Here is a 14,832-nt window from a genome sequence, read left to right as displayed (position 1 = left end):
CAAATTAAATAAATAGGTCAGTGGAAGTGCGATAGAGTCTGCTGCCGCTTTTATAAAATATGGTTCCAGATCATCAGGACCAGCAGATTTAGTAGGATCAAGGAGTTTAAGGGCTTTTGAGACTTCTGAAGTTGTGAAGAGGGAAAATGAGAAATTATGTGTTAAATCTTCGTGATTCACAGGGAGGGAGTACTCAGCTGAATGTTTTATAGAATTAAATAATGATCCAGAGGAAACAAAATGCTCATTAAAACATAAAAGCATCTCTGTCTTGTCTGTTATATTACAAGTGTTTTTCATTATACTTGAAGGGAGCTCAATACCTGAATTATTTTCATTTAGGGACTTAACTATCTTCCAAAACTTTGAGGGATTTTTAAATTTTCTGTAGTATTTTTCAAAAAATGGTCAGATTTCACATTTCGAATTGCAGTAGTGCAAGCATTGCGTAGTTTTCTGAATGCCAGCCAGTCAGATGCATTATCAGAATGTCTAGCTTTTGCCCATGCTACATTCCTTTCATGTAGTTGGTTAGCCAAATCTGAGCTAAACCACGGATTATTACGACCTTTCACTTTATAGTGCCTGATAGGAGCATGTCTATCAAGGATTTTTGTAAATTCATTATGGAAATAACTCCAGGCCCTTTCAACATTATCAATTTCCATCATCGTGTGCCAGTCAAATTCATATAGTTCTTGACAAAAGGATTGTTCACAAAATTGCTTGACATTGCGTTTTATGATAATGTGTGGTTTGGTTTTGGGCATTTTTGTGTTTCTCGATGTAGCAATGATACAGTGATCACTTATATCATTTGCAAATACAGCAGCAGTTGAATACTTTGAAGGAGAATTTGTAAGAATCAAATCAATTAGCGAGGATTTCTCCGGAAATTTGGGGTTAGGTCGAGTAGGATCATTTACTAATTGAAAGAGGTTCAGGGAATCACAGTAAGATTTAAAATCATCAGAAACAGCTTGCAACCAGTTCCAGTTTAAATCTCCAATTATTACAACTTCATTGTATTTTAAGGAAGACAGCAGTTCCGAGTATTACTTACCAAGAATTGGTAAGTAATACTCATTCAATTTAAATAACTTTATAATTATGCATTTAAGTGAGTTTTTTCTTAATCATTTTTTTCCCATGCGTTCTAAATCTCCTACCTGAACTTTTTAAGCCATCAAATAAAATTATAGAGTAATCTAATCTAAAAAAAAATAAATTAATTTTTAGAGGGTCATTGTGTGAGCTCGATGTGCCAAATCTATTGTCTATTTTCTAACTCAAAGATGTTTGAAGATAAATGAAGACTTATACAAATTTATGGCCACAGAATTTTAAATGCTTTTAAATTTCTGATAAAGCACAAAATTTCTCAAAACCCAGTTGAATGACAATTGCCTATCCATGTCGGGCAAAAACACTTTAAATATTTCTAGAATTTAATGAGAATCTGTGACATTTTTACAAAAATATAGTGAAAACTTAATGTAACACATTACACGGAGAACCTGTGTTTTTTTCACAATAAAACAAAAGTTTATTGCTTAAAAAAAGAAAAAAAAGCTCCACAAAAATGACAGTGACCATAAGGATTTGTCAAATCTACCAGATCATCATCATCACAAATAACATTTAGCAGTAAAGATGGTGAAATGTTGCACCGTCCACAGTTAGATTATTACTAACAAAAGCCAAAAATAAAAATGTTTTATGTAAAATAATAAGGTTTTTTGACATTTACGCCATATTCAGAGAGGGCAGGAGTCAGGTCCTCCATCGTCAATGTGTACTTCTTGTCCTATAAATATGATCAATAAAAAGGTTATATTTAATAACTGAATTTTCTAAAAGAATGGATTAGAAAAAATCATTACAATACAAATTAAAAACTGACCACCACTCACCTTCGTCTTATTTCTGGAGCTTCCAGAGGCTGTTCCCTTCATTTTACAGTACTGCAGGGCATCATTGGCAATGTCAGAGATAAACTTTTGAGAGGCAAGGGAGATCAAACGGATTCTGCAAATATCCAAAAGAGAGTTATAAGTGAGTCTTCACATAGGGTTGAAATATTTGTGAACCCATAGAGTGGAGCATGACTAAACCTCACATTAAACTGTACAAAAAAAATTAAGCAACAAGAAATAAAACAACCTGTGAAGGATATGTACCGTAATTTCCGGACTATAGAGCGCACCTGATTATAAGCGGCACCCATTACATTTTTAAAGGATAAACCATTTCGTACATACATAAGCCGCACCAGTCTATAAGCCGCATGTGCCCACATTGAAACATGCGTCGTAGAATGAGGATGTGTATGTGCTGAAACCACGAGCGGCGTGTGTAAGAAAGAGGAAGGAGCGCGTACAGCGGAGGAAGGGGAGAGCTAGTGCAGCGCAAGAGGGAGGCTCTCACTCCTGCTCTGTTCGGGCTCCTTCCTCTTACACACACAGTGCGCTGACACACATACTCATTCTACAACACCTATGTAGTGAGTTTATTAGTTAGATAGTTAGTAGTTAGTGTTATTTTTTAATTAAGAATACTGCGTTGTAGTAGGTATTCATTAGCGACGTGGCCGCCAGGGAGATTTTGTGTTTGTTTGTTTGTTTTGTTGTTGTTGTTTTTTTTTTTTGGGGGGGGGGGGGGGGGGGTAAACCGCGACACAGCAACTCCTGCTGCTTCATCACTGCGGTGATCAAAAATCCCACACCGTCACAGCTGTTTTCCAAACAGTGCCTGTGACGCGGCAGGAACACGGCAGCAATATGGTTGTAACAGCACTAACAGAGCTGGTTAAAAAAAAACTACCGGTGAAAGTCACTGAGAGCAGCAGTAACTTATAGGCACACGCCTCCTGTGCTCTGAAACCATTGAGGTCTTCCTCCTCAGTGTCGGATTGGAATAGCATCAGATAGACTTCGCTACACACTCTCTCTGTGTCTCCTTCATTGTCAGTTTGTCCCTCTCATCCTGAGGCAAATTCTCTCCTGTGTTTGCGCTGTCCTCTCCGTCACGCAGCAGACCGGCTTCTCCAAACCCGTTGGTGATGGTATTTTTCACACTGCTTTTAACGATTGCTTTTAACTTGAAAGCTGCGTCATATGCATTTCGTCTTGCATTTTCCATGATGAGGGTCTGTTCGTGCTATTCATTCACAAAGCAGGAATTTACATAAAACTTGCGTCTTTCCTCAAAACATATACCACATTCCCCCTGACTCGCTCCTCCACCCGTTTTGCTCGAGTGGCCGTTAAAAAAAAACGCATGAAAATAAAATAATAAGAAAAAAATGCATAAATTAGAAGCATCATTGAATAAGAATCAGGGTTGAAAGCGTGTGACAAAAGTAGCGGTTTATAATCCGGAAATTATGGGTAATTGTAATACTATAATTGAACCTGCATGTTTAAGCAACACATACACAGTTAAGCATTACACAAGCTCTCTATGCATTTAAATCTAGTTTTTTAGCTGCATATTTAGGATGTATATTTGTTTCTCTCAGAATTCCAGATAAATTCATAAACAAATCAACTCAATCTTTATTTTTAAAAAGTATTTATCGTTCTTCGAGCAGCTCAAAGCACTTTACAATTAATTCCAATTCAAATAAACCCAACCAAATCCCTTTGCTTCCTCTGTTGACAAACACATTAAACCCCAAGCATAACTAATACAGGCATGAAAACATGACTGTTATTGAACACAGATCAGCTAGTATGTAATTTCTTTTTAGCTTTGCACAAAATTAAAAATCTGATTATCTTTAGAATTAATCATGCTACAACTTAGCAGATCACTACTTAAGCATTGATATCACACAAAATATGGACATATTTCTAGTTTCAATCACTTACATTCTTGGGTCAGAAGCCTCAAATCCAGCTCGGTTCAGATAATATCCCGTAACTGCATCAGGAATCTGCAAAAGAAATGGAAAAATACACGAGAGAGACTAAATAATCTAAATATTTTTACATGTAGTTACCCTGCCAGTACGACGTAAACAAAAATACAGCAGTTATCTCGTTTGAGCCAAGGCATCCCCATCACTAACTCAAAGGTAAGGGTGATAAATTTACCGTAGGAGTGTAATCCTCCAGCTGCATGAGGAAATCAGCCAGAGGTGTGGTGGAGACAGCAGGTTTCACATCCCCATTGGTTATGCCAGCGGGAACGTAGACTCCATTGGAGACTGATGAGTCTGCTGATGGAGTTGCCGGGGCTGCTGAAGCTGCAGCTGCAAAGTTGTAATTATCACTTAAATCAAATGTACTTATATTTATATACACACACAACACTTTTTGGGGCGGAGCTTAACTAAAAAATTTAGTTTTATTTTTTTAGCAGAACGAAATGTAAGAAATGCTTAACAGATAAAGAAAAACGTTTGTCGGACAATCCTCCAAATATGCATAAAAGACTCAGGAATGCATCAGTATGTGAATCAAATTGACTTAACTAGCAAAACCACAAATGTCAGATCATCAGATGGGGCATCGTCGTAGCACAACATTGTTAGCACAGATCTTGTTGACCAAAATTATGTTTCGTTACCATTGTTTGTGACCGAAGGAATGCTGCTGACGTTGGTTGTTGCATTGTCATTGGCAATGCAATTACTTGAAGCTGAAGACGTCGTAGACACAACTCCTGTTGTAACAGACGGATTTACGTTGTCTACATTCATGTTTATATTAGCTAAGCGCTAACCTCAAAAAGCTAACTCAGACAGATGTATGGAAATTTGTATCAAAATTTCTATATGGTGCTATATAGCAACACGGCCAGGCGTTTAAAGAGGTACTTTTGTTGATTTAAGAAACTTTTTTTGACTACGAGAACACTAAACACTACAGAAAACTATCAGTTGTTGTTTTTTTATCGTTGCTGTGAAAGCTTAGCCTGTGCTACAGCCGCTGACGTCATGTGACCGCGACAATACGTAGGATTTGATGACGTAAGCCGTATGAACCAACGGCTGGGGTTGCGTTTGAGATTATTTGATAATGCAACAACAGCAACCTCAACAGCGTTTGTAAACGTTCATAGTTTAGCTGTTTTACGATTGAGAAATATTTACAGTTGAACGACAGTTAGAAGATTAAGTCAGATTTAATAACCACGACCGGTGACAAAAAAAGTGCAGCCTTAAAAATAGTGAGATACATGTTAAGATACATTTTAGGTAACATATTAAACTGATTTAACTGGCAATGTGTTATGAACAAAGCACCTGTACTTTTTACGCAGGATGATTTGAATATTAAGGACCTTACCATTGCTAACGTTTATCTTTTTCTTTTTTTTTTTCACAACATAACGCGTTTATGACAGGAAAATTGTAGCTGTTTACGAGGGACATTGAACGCAGCAGATGGACAGCGACCTGACTGGCGCGTGGAGGCTGCAACTATTTACAAAGAAGTAGGCGTTGTGTGACTTTTATCGTCTTTGTGAAGAACATGTTTACTCATTGACCTCCGATGACTTTGCAGTTTCGTCTAGACAAAGCGCGGAGGCAAACAAAAAAGATCCAGCAGGTTTTGATAGTCGTGCTGGAAAAATTAGGTAGACATAACATCCTTTCGTGAAGTGGCGAATCATGTGGTCTTACCGGAAATTATGATGTGGAAATACGCCTTCTCCTATGTGTTGTTGTGTCTGTAAAATAGGATAGTGATTAATAATGGTTTGATCTTTAATACGTTTCTTTTACTATAGAAAACACTGTGCTGTTCGTAACCGGTGGATCTTCCTAGTCAAATGTTTACCATGTTTGATCTTCAGCTGAGTTTTAAAGAATGACTGCCACGGTCCGAGCAATCGTGATTGGAGCTGGTTGTCGGGGAGCGGGTTACTCCGAGTTTGCATTAATCCATCCTGAACGCATGAAGGTATCCTCTCTTTCTCCTCCTTCCCCTGTTTTTAGAGCCTCATTTGACACATATGACAAATAAAAGCATCATAACCAAATACATTTTTTGTAAACACAATTTTAATTGAACTTTTTCGGATCCCTGGCATTAGAAAAATTAAAGGGTATGACTTAGTATTTTGTGTGCAAAAACTATATATATATATATATATATATATATATATATATATATATATATATATATATATATATACATAATTTTAATTAGCATTTTGTAGGGACAAATTGCCCACAAATTTTCTATTTTAGTAGAGGGAATTGATGACAAAAATGTTCATTTGTGTGCACAAATTGTTATTAAAGTCCTAATTTTTGCCAAATGATGTATATTTATATACAGTTTTACTACCTTCCTAAAAAGCCCAAAGCACTATGCAGTCACAGTCCAATTCACCCATGCATACACACATTCACACACTAAATGTGTGCCAGACACTGGCACCAAACTATAACCACTAGGGGTATTGTGCAGGATTTAGTGTCCTGCCCAAGGCACTTCGATACATGGGTGCCCAGGGCAGGATCCTTCAATCAGATGTCGACTGCTCTACCTCTGCAGCATTTGTGCGCACAAAATACTAAATTATTCAGTCCAGGAAACACGTCTTTTTTTTTTCAATGGCATGTCCCAGGGTCCATGACTTGTATTCCCTCTTTTTATATAAAATGTGCTTGTAACCGGTTATGAGTAACTTTTTTTTCCTTCATTTATTTTAAAATAATTTCTATATCAGGTTGTTGCCGTTGCTGACCCAAGAAAGTTTGCCCGTACCAATCTTCAACAACAACATCAAATAGAGAATGAAAATGTCTTTGAAGGTATGAATTTATAGCATAAAAAAAAACTGAATACAGTGGCCCATAACGCCTTTCTTCTCAGCTGCATTCTGTTTTTAACAGACTGGCAAAGTGTGGCTGATAGAGAGAAGTTTGCAGATGCTGTGTTAATTTGCACACCAGATCGGCTTCACAAGGTAAAAAAAAACAGACCCCGTACATGATTTTTTTTCTACATAAACGGTGTTTTTAATATAAATAGAACTGTGTTTTTTTTTTTTTTAAATCTTTCTAAGGATCCTGCTGTGGCCTTTGCAAAAAAGGGATACCACATTCTTCTGGAGAAACCATTGGCAGTAAGTGTTTGTAGGAAAACTGAAATTATTATTGTTATGATTAAATGTACCGGTACCATGATTCGTTCATGTGTCTTCAGACAACTGCAGAGGACTGCAGGGCAATAGTGGAGGCCTGTATGCAGAGTAATGTGATGCTTTCTGTCGGCCATGTTCTGCGATATGATCCAGTTACCTACAAGATAAAGGTAAATACCCACCGTAGTGACCTGAGTTTACCATGCTCCAGATTTTTTAAACAATGTCTGAGCTCTGTCTATAAATCCAGATGATGACAGGAGGTAGAGTTTAAATCCGACTTAAAGTAGATTGGTTTCTGTACAAACATTTTAAGGACAAAAGAAAGTGGAATTTTCTTATACATTTAAGAGTAGACAAATGTAAAAATGAGAACTTTCTTGGATTTAAACATGTTGATTTCCTTGTATGGATCCACTTGATTTCCCCCCAGGAGCTCATAGATGCGGGAGTCATTGGGGACGTGGTCCATATTCAGCACCTTGAGCCGGTAAGATTGGAAGCACAGCAGACATGTAACATCCTCATCTAATTTTTGTACAAACTCTGGATTTAAATGAGTTTTGGACAAAGATCTACAGTTAAAACACATTTTTCAGTTTGTTGCTGGTCTGAGTCTTAAACACTAGTAGTTTGTGTTTTATGCATCGCAGATGCTCTCTGATGTAAAGGATCTAACTTCAAGTTTTTCCTCCTAAACTTTTCAGTAACAATTGGCAAATAAGTTTTATTATAACTAACTGCATCCTCTAAAAATGTCAAGGATATTACATGAATGCAAATGTAAGTAATCACTAACCACCATTATAAGTAAAACCTTTTAAAAAGGCTACAAACACTTCAGCAGAAAATGAACCGATTCCTTCAGTGATATTAGATTTCTAATGTATTTTGCCTGGATTAAATGTAAAAAAAAAGCACAATGGCGCAAAGATAAAGCTTTCCAAACAGGGCTGGTCTACTGCCTTGCCACCATCAGTGTGTGAATGGGTGCCATTAACCATTTAATATTATGTTAAACTTTCCTGCTGTGTTTATAATGTGACACATGTCTTGTTCCAGGTTGGGTTTTATCACTTTGCTCACTCATTTGTCCGAGGCAACTGGAGAAATGAAGCAGAGAGCTCTTTTGCTCTTCTGGCCAAATCATGCCATGACATCGACTTGATCCATCACTGGGCTGGAGCACGCAGGTACGTTGACAAAAATACATTTTTTAAAGACCCACTCCGATGAAAATCTTCTGTTTTGTGTTTTTAAAGGGTTTATATCATCCAACATCAACTTTTTTGAGCTTTTAAATGTATTATAACGTTAATTCCTCGCAAAAACAACCCCAAAGCGGTTTTTGATCCATTCACGTATTTCTGAGCATTCCTCTAAAAACCCGGTCTCTGAGCCCCAGCCCCTCCCAATTCACGAAAACGAGCGGGTTCTGACATTCATAGGTATGAAAGTGAGGAATAGCCCCTTCCAGAAAGAGTCTGTGCTGACAGGGAGTTAGTGCCAAAGTTTCTTGAGACCTACCCTCCAGTTTCCTAATGGCTCGCCATGCTGTAGCAGTTGCAGTTGTGATAAGATAGATGCAGGAAAATTTTTATGGATTAGCTGTTTTAAGAAAATGTAAAATTGTTAAAGGACATTTAGACATCTTAAGACTTTCAGTCCAAAGTAATGTTGGACTATTGGACCCCCATTCAGCTATTGCACATAGCCCTACCAATAACAATGAGCAAAATAGTATAGGACAGTATGGTTTTCTTTTGGACCATATAAAGTTGTAAAGTAAAGTTGTTTGATAGGTTTGTGAGGTAATATAACAGGTACCATTTGTAAAGGATAGAGCAACCTAGGGAAAATGTTCATTTTTAATAAGGCAGCTTGACCCATCTAGGAAATTGGAAGGGTGATCCAACTCTCCAAGTCTAGCCGAATGCGAATGAGCTAAATGTTATATTATTCTTAGTTAGACGAAGCCCCCTGGCACCTAATTAAAAGGAAATGGTAATACAGTCACTTGTTTCAAAGTGTCCAAAGACATGGCGTGAAATGTTTATAACCAGAGAATTTACTAAATGCATCAATTATCTGAATAATACAGGGAACAGATACTCCTGGTTGTGTTTCTAGAATCAGGACATCATCAGCATAAAGTGTAATCTTATTTTCTTTATTCCCCATCTTGAGACCGTATATGTCCTTGTTCACCCTGATAGTTTCAGCCTAGATTTTTAGTCCAGATACCACGGCTCAACCTCAAGACAGTGTCCCCTTGATGAACGGGAACCGACTTTACCAACATCTGTGAAGCTTGTTTAAATACAGCCAAGACAATATGTGTATAACTTTTTGATGCTGTAGTATGAAAATCTGCAAACGCCTCTGACACAGATGTGTTCTTTACCTGAAAGATGTGTGAAGGTGTCATCATTTGGATCTGTCAGCCACTTCAAAAAAGAAGACAAGGTATGTAGTTTATTCTGTCTACAGTATATAAACAAAGAGTTGCTACAATGTCCCCTACTTGGTTTAAAACTGCTTTTTTCCACTGTGCGCCTGTAAAAGCTTCACTTACACTAAATGCTTGATTCACAGCTAAAGATTTCAGATTTCCTTGGATACCAAGTTTATCGCTGTCATCAATTTTGTAGTGTATTCATATATACTCTAGCTGTAGTGGTGTGTCAGTACTCTAGCTGTGTAACATGTGGAATTATTTCTGTCTGCTCCCCTGGCTCCTTTGAACAAACTGGCCTCTGCTTAGGGTTTCCTCCTGTTTTAGAGATGTTTTTTCCTCTCCGCTGTAGTCCTCGTTCTTGCTCTGGGGCTCTGTAAAGTAGCTGAAGACAGCTTTTATTGAAAGCATAAATAAAGCTGAGCTCAGTGTCTTCTCATCAGCCAACAGGCGCCGGGGACCGTTGCCTCAACTGCTCGATTGAAAAAGACTGTCCATACTCAGCGTGCAAAATCTACCTGGAGAGAGTAAAACAGGTAAGCCTGATTTGAACTCCATTATCACCTTAGACTTTACTGTAACATTATTTGATGAATTATATATGTATGTATGAATAGGGTCACACCCGCTGGCCAGTGTCAGTCATATGTCCAAACTCCCTCCCTGATATTGAATCTGTAACGGAGGCTCTGAGGACTGGACCCTATGGCCGCTGCGTCTACGAATGTGACAATGATGTCTGCAGTAACCAGGTACTTCGCCATAATTCTCCTTCTTGCATGGTGGAATTCTTTCACCCTTTAGCTTTACAAATAGGACATGTAATTTTATAAATTTCCTTTCAATAGGACAAATCCAAATTCTTCCCCCTACAGCTTCCCCCATCCCTACATTTAGCCCTCCAAACGGAGAGTTATTGAAAAATAGTGTCTTCAAATTCGGACGTCACTCCCACTACGTTAGCGCGGAGTTGCCACCGCTCGGAAATTACATAACAATGTTGGTTTTATAACTTTAAAAAAGGTCATTACTCACATTAAAATGTAACCTTCTGTGCCTCAGAGCACACCCATATGAAGAAAAGCGCTTCTCCTCCACGGCACGTCGTGACACGGATCACCCTCGCGGCGGAGGGCTCTGCATCCGCGAGGGTTAGCCTTTAGAAAATCTATTTCGGACAGCCCTTCCCCTCCAAATGCCCCAACAGTTGGAGGGGTAGGGAGAAGCCGAATGGGTAGAGTAAGAATTCAGTTTCGTCCTTAGAACCATTTTGCATCAGCCAGTTACTAAGCTTATAAAGTAACTAGTGGATGAACTTAGTCTTCAAATTATTCGTTTTAATTGACTTAGATTTTAATGCCTATCAGGGTATTTTATTTTATAATTTTTCTTAGCTTTACGGCAGATAAAAAAGGTTTCTCATATCCTGGGAACTTTATGCGCTTAAGTTCCATAATCCAGTTTTATTAAAGTCCAATTCCCACCACATTTTCTGGTTTGTCTTTTGTTGTTGTTGTTGTTGTTTTTGCAGGTGGTAAACATGGAGTTTGAAGGAGGGCTGACGGCTGCGTTCTCCATGGTAGCCTTTACAGAAGAGATCTGCCAAAGAAAGACGACCATTTATGGCAGCAAGGTACTACATTGGCACAATATTTGATATTTAGTCATTTCAGAGTAGAAGAACAAAAGATGAGGAAGAGTGTCCACCCTGAGAGTCCAAATCCAAGTCCAAAGACTCTAAGGGTGTATTCAGACTTGACACATTTGGTCCGCTTAAAGTGAAGCAGAGTTCATTTCCCCCTAAAAATGGGACCCAATGCTTCCTGGCTTGACACTTAAGGGATTGTATGGGGGGTTAAACCACCAAAAGGTTCCCATGCACGGATGTATCTACAGCTCACGACTCCCCCAGGGGATGGGTCAAATGCGGAAAACAAAATTTCTACCCACCTTGGTGCGTGACAGCTAATTGGACTTTAACTTGACTTTACACCTGTATTAAAATTAAAGCATCATTCCAGCAGTATCGTGTGTGTATAAAGTGTTTATTTGTTTCTTTTTTTTTGAGTCAGCCTACTGAAAAACAAACTGACTGTGTTTACATGCATACCATGTTCCAAAAAAGGCATTGTCTGGAAAACCTTTTTAATATGTTTTGACCTATTTGCAGCAGGAATATTCTTATTTATGTATATCAGACCAAATTCTAAATAATATATAATCAGTGTCTGATTATGTAATGTGGTAAGTGCTCAGCTAGAAAAATAATAACAGGGTCTTGATACTTTTACCATATTTTTATTTAAACAAACAAAGCTATGGTTAAAAAGCTATTCTGCAAGTGGAGCTATGACGCTTTTTAGCTTGCCGCTCGTGTCCAGACTGTTTGGATAAAAGTTTACAGAGTTCAAAACCTCCAAACCCAACTCTAAACTGGAGAGGAAATGTCTGCTCAAGTTTCATTAAAAAACTGTCTGCAGATAGTCAGAAAACTGCCTGGAAACCCAGTCAGAATTCCTGTGCGTCTTCTAAATGCTGTTGGTATAACAAAATGCTGAAATATTTCCAGTTAAATCTTTATATTCCTCATGTTTTATCATGAAAATGCTATTCTTCATAAGCTCATCAGACAAGTCATAGTGATTTACTTAACCTAAGTAAGAGGACTGAAATATGTGCATGTGTGTAGACCGATTAAATAATTGAAGACTGCCTTAACAGAACTGTTTATACATGTGTTCTCAAAGATGATGTGTTTAACCCATTAAGCTGTGAGCTTTATTCCTTCATTAAAATTGCAGGGTGTGTTTCCATTAATGCTAGTCAAATTGAATGAGAATCCATCATTGCTAGGATTAATGAGCTATAATTTTTCTGTCAAACGCGATCTGATTAAGCCTAAAAACCTTCACCAAAGCTTGTTTTTGATCCAGCTGGAAAGAAGAGGTGAAAGGGTAAAGAGCAGAAAAGCAATACCAACATGGAACTCAACACTTTCTCCAAAACAATTTTGTCTTTTTGTCTAAAGCTGCAAATGAGTGTTTGTTTTTTTGAGGCATCTGGTTCCAGTAAAGAACCCTTAAAGATCAGGTCTGGTCAGAGTTTTCAGTGGTGCCATCATTATGAACTACTATTGCATAATTGTGTTCAAGATGGAGCATCAGGTGCTAAATAAAGGCTGTTTCTGTGCAGGGAGAGCTGTCGTGTGACGGCCATCAGATATGCGTGTTTGATTTTTTGACCCAAAAATCAACTAAGATCACAGCAAGCCGTGAAGCTCCGGGCCACTTTGGGAAGGGCGGACACGGAGCGGCAGACTATCATCTCATAGACGCCTTCATTTCTGCAGTGGCTGTTAGTGTTTACAAGCAACTTTGGATTTTTTTTTGGGGGTATATAAATATTGGCTGTGTTTTACAGCTGTTTTCTTTGTATGTTTGCATGTAGAACAACGATCCATCCCAGATCCGTTGTGGTTCAGAGGAAACGCTGACGAGCCACCTGCTCGTGTTCGAAGCCGAGCGATCACGACTGGAGAGTAGGGTCGTTTTCTGCGAGGACGGCCGAAAGCAGAAGACAAGAGAGCAACAATGAGTCTGTAAATGACCTGAACAAAAACCTTTGGACCAGACAAATATGAATGAAAAAGAGAGATTTATATCCTTCATTGAATGCAATAATTTTAACGTTGCTTTTGTTTGAATGAAAATTAATGTGTCATGTCAGTTTCTTAAGTTAAAATCCCATCCATTGGTTCTCTGCTTTGACCCATCCCTAGTGGCAAGCTGCAAACACAGCAGCGTTCAGGAACTATTTGGTGGTTTACTCCCACATCCACCCCGTTAAAATTCCCAGTACAATCATCTTTTGATTTATTTTAAAAGCGTTCCCAGTGGTCTGTCAATTATCATTATGCTTTTTTTGGCCGAAATAAAAAAAAAAACTGTCATTTTCTAGAACATATCTTTTTGTTCTTCAGAGCGCCAGTAGTCCATTAGAAATTCGCCTCTTGAGTTGTTAGCATGACCCTCTCCATTGCAGAGTGGCCCATCCAGCTTAGTTTCTACATGACGAAAAGTTCTTAATCCAACGTCATTTTATCGTCTGCTGTTGATTCACAACAATTCGAAAAAAGAAATGCAATCTTAGTTATAATGTTAAGCTTAATTTTATTTATTTATGTCCTCTATCATCGGAAAGATGCCACAAAAACAATTTAAAAACACAATATTCATTAGAGTGGGTCTTTAATGTTGTCATGCAGGGAGGACATTGGTCCCATTTCTAGCCTTTAGTATGAATCAACCAGTGGCGGTTCTACACTAACTTACTCCCTGGGCGAGTAACCCCACCAGCGCCCCCCCCCCCCCCCCCCACACACACACACATACAAAATTTGACAACATCCTGCTGTGTTCCCTATCTTCTATTTAGCCATTTTACACAAAAAATGCATGAATTTGCTAGACTCGTATTACAGGGGGGTCAAACTCAGTCACACAGGGGCCTAAGTTAAAAACACGCTTAAGGTTTTGGGCCGAAGAAGATAAACATTTACTGAACTACACACTAAAGCTAAACTTTTAAACCTTTTAAACTGAACTTTTTGAACATAAATATGAATAAAAACAGGAACACAAGTTAAACCTTAAATAAGTTGTAATATTTTGTTCTCCATATAAATATATTCTGTCAAAATTATACAAATATGAACATGCTGCAGGACAAAAAGCAAAGAAAGCCTGGAAATATTAATAAGAAATTATATCAAATAATTCCATTTTTTTTGCTCTTTCATCATTTTTTAGAGAATTTTTTTTTAGAGCTGGACTCCTGCTTCATTTTTAGCAATAATTTCTTAATGTGTGACGTCCTGTGTGTGTCTTTGTGAAGCATATCAGAGGGATTAGATCTAAAAAATAAAACTTATTGTGATTAATATGTTTAGGTCTTATAAAACATTAAAGACTAAATCTTAGAACTCATCAGTGGGATTACTCCAAAAATATTTGGCATTTCCCTAAATTTGTGCAACACCAACAGCAGAAATCCTCCAAAAAACCTCAATCCATAAAAAATGGTCTGATCTCATCCCCCTCCCCCTCCCCCTCCCCTTCCCTCTGACACACGCGGCTCCGTCTCTATGACGGGAGGCGCAGCTGCGGCCCAGAGTTGATTGTCAGATAGAAAAAGACTCCCCTCACACCCGTTAGTGTGATTCAGCCAGCCACCGGCGAGTTGCGCTCCCCTCTTGAGTTTTTTGACTTATGTTC

The 14,832-nt window shown here is 38.2% G+C and overlaps 2 protein-coding genes across 6 annotated transcripts; one reads left to right on the top strand and one right to left on the bottom strand.

Moving 5' to 3' along the window:
* Positions 1–1,522: 1,522 nt before the first annotated feature.
* taf10 (TATA-box binding protein associated factor 10) lies at positions 1,523–4,955 on the bottom strand. Its single transcript, XM_004070352.4, has 5 exons — positions 4,573–4,955; positions 4,098–4,255; positions 3,873–3,937; positions 1,914–2,028; positions 1,523–1,807 (listed from the first exon to the last, which is right to left on the bottom strand). Exons 1-5 carry the CDS (start codon positions 4,703–4,705, stop codon positions 1,718–1,720), a joined length of 561 nt encoding a protein of 186 aa, XP_004070400.1. The 5' UTR covers positions 4,706–4,955; the 3' UTR covers positions 1,523–1,717.
* A 134-nt stretch (positions 4,956–5,089) lies between these two features.
* LOC101174996 (putative oxidoreductase YteT) lies at positions 5,090–13,693 on the top strand. 5 transcript variants are annotated; one of them, XM_023956481.1, is made up of 15 exons: positions 5,090–5,203; positions 5,353–5,586; positions 5,806–5,912; positions 6,688–6,772; positions 6,854–6,927; positions 7,027–7,086; positions 7,167–7,274; positions 7,538–7,594; positions 8,167–8,297; positions 9,516–9,570; positions 10,003–10,095; positions 10,177–10,311; positions 11,091–11,192; positions 12,752–12,913; positions 13,007–13,693. In XM_023956481.1, exons 3-15 carry the CDS (start codon positions 5,820–5,822, stop codon positions 13,151–13,153), a joined length of 1,302 nt encoding a protein of 433 aa, XP_023812249.1. In that variant the 5' UTR covers positions 5,090–5,203; positions 5,353–5,586; positions 5,806–5,819; the 3' UTR covers positions 13,154–13,693. The 5 variants fall into 5 exon arrangements, with proteins under 5 accessions (XP_023812249.1, XP_023812248.1, XP_023812251.1 ...); XM_023956480.1 differs by having other exon boundaries at positions 5,090–5,442; positions 5,514–5,586; XM_023956483.1 differs by having other exon boundaries at positions 5,090–5,442; positions 5,514–5,586; positions 5,740–5,912.
* Positions 13,694–14,832: the final 1,139 nt, after the last annotated feature.

Source organism: Oryzias latipes, chromosome 7, assembly GCF_002234675.1.
Source record: "Oryzias latipes chromosome 7, ASM223467v1".
NCBI classification, from domain to species: Eukaryota; Metazoa; Chordata; class Actinopteri; order Beloniformes; family Adrianichthyidae; genus Oryzias; species Oryzias latipes.
Note: the sequence above shows the minus strand (reverse complement) of the source record. Positions and strands in the feature narration are given on the sequence as shown.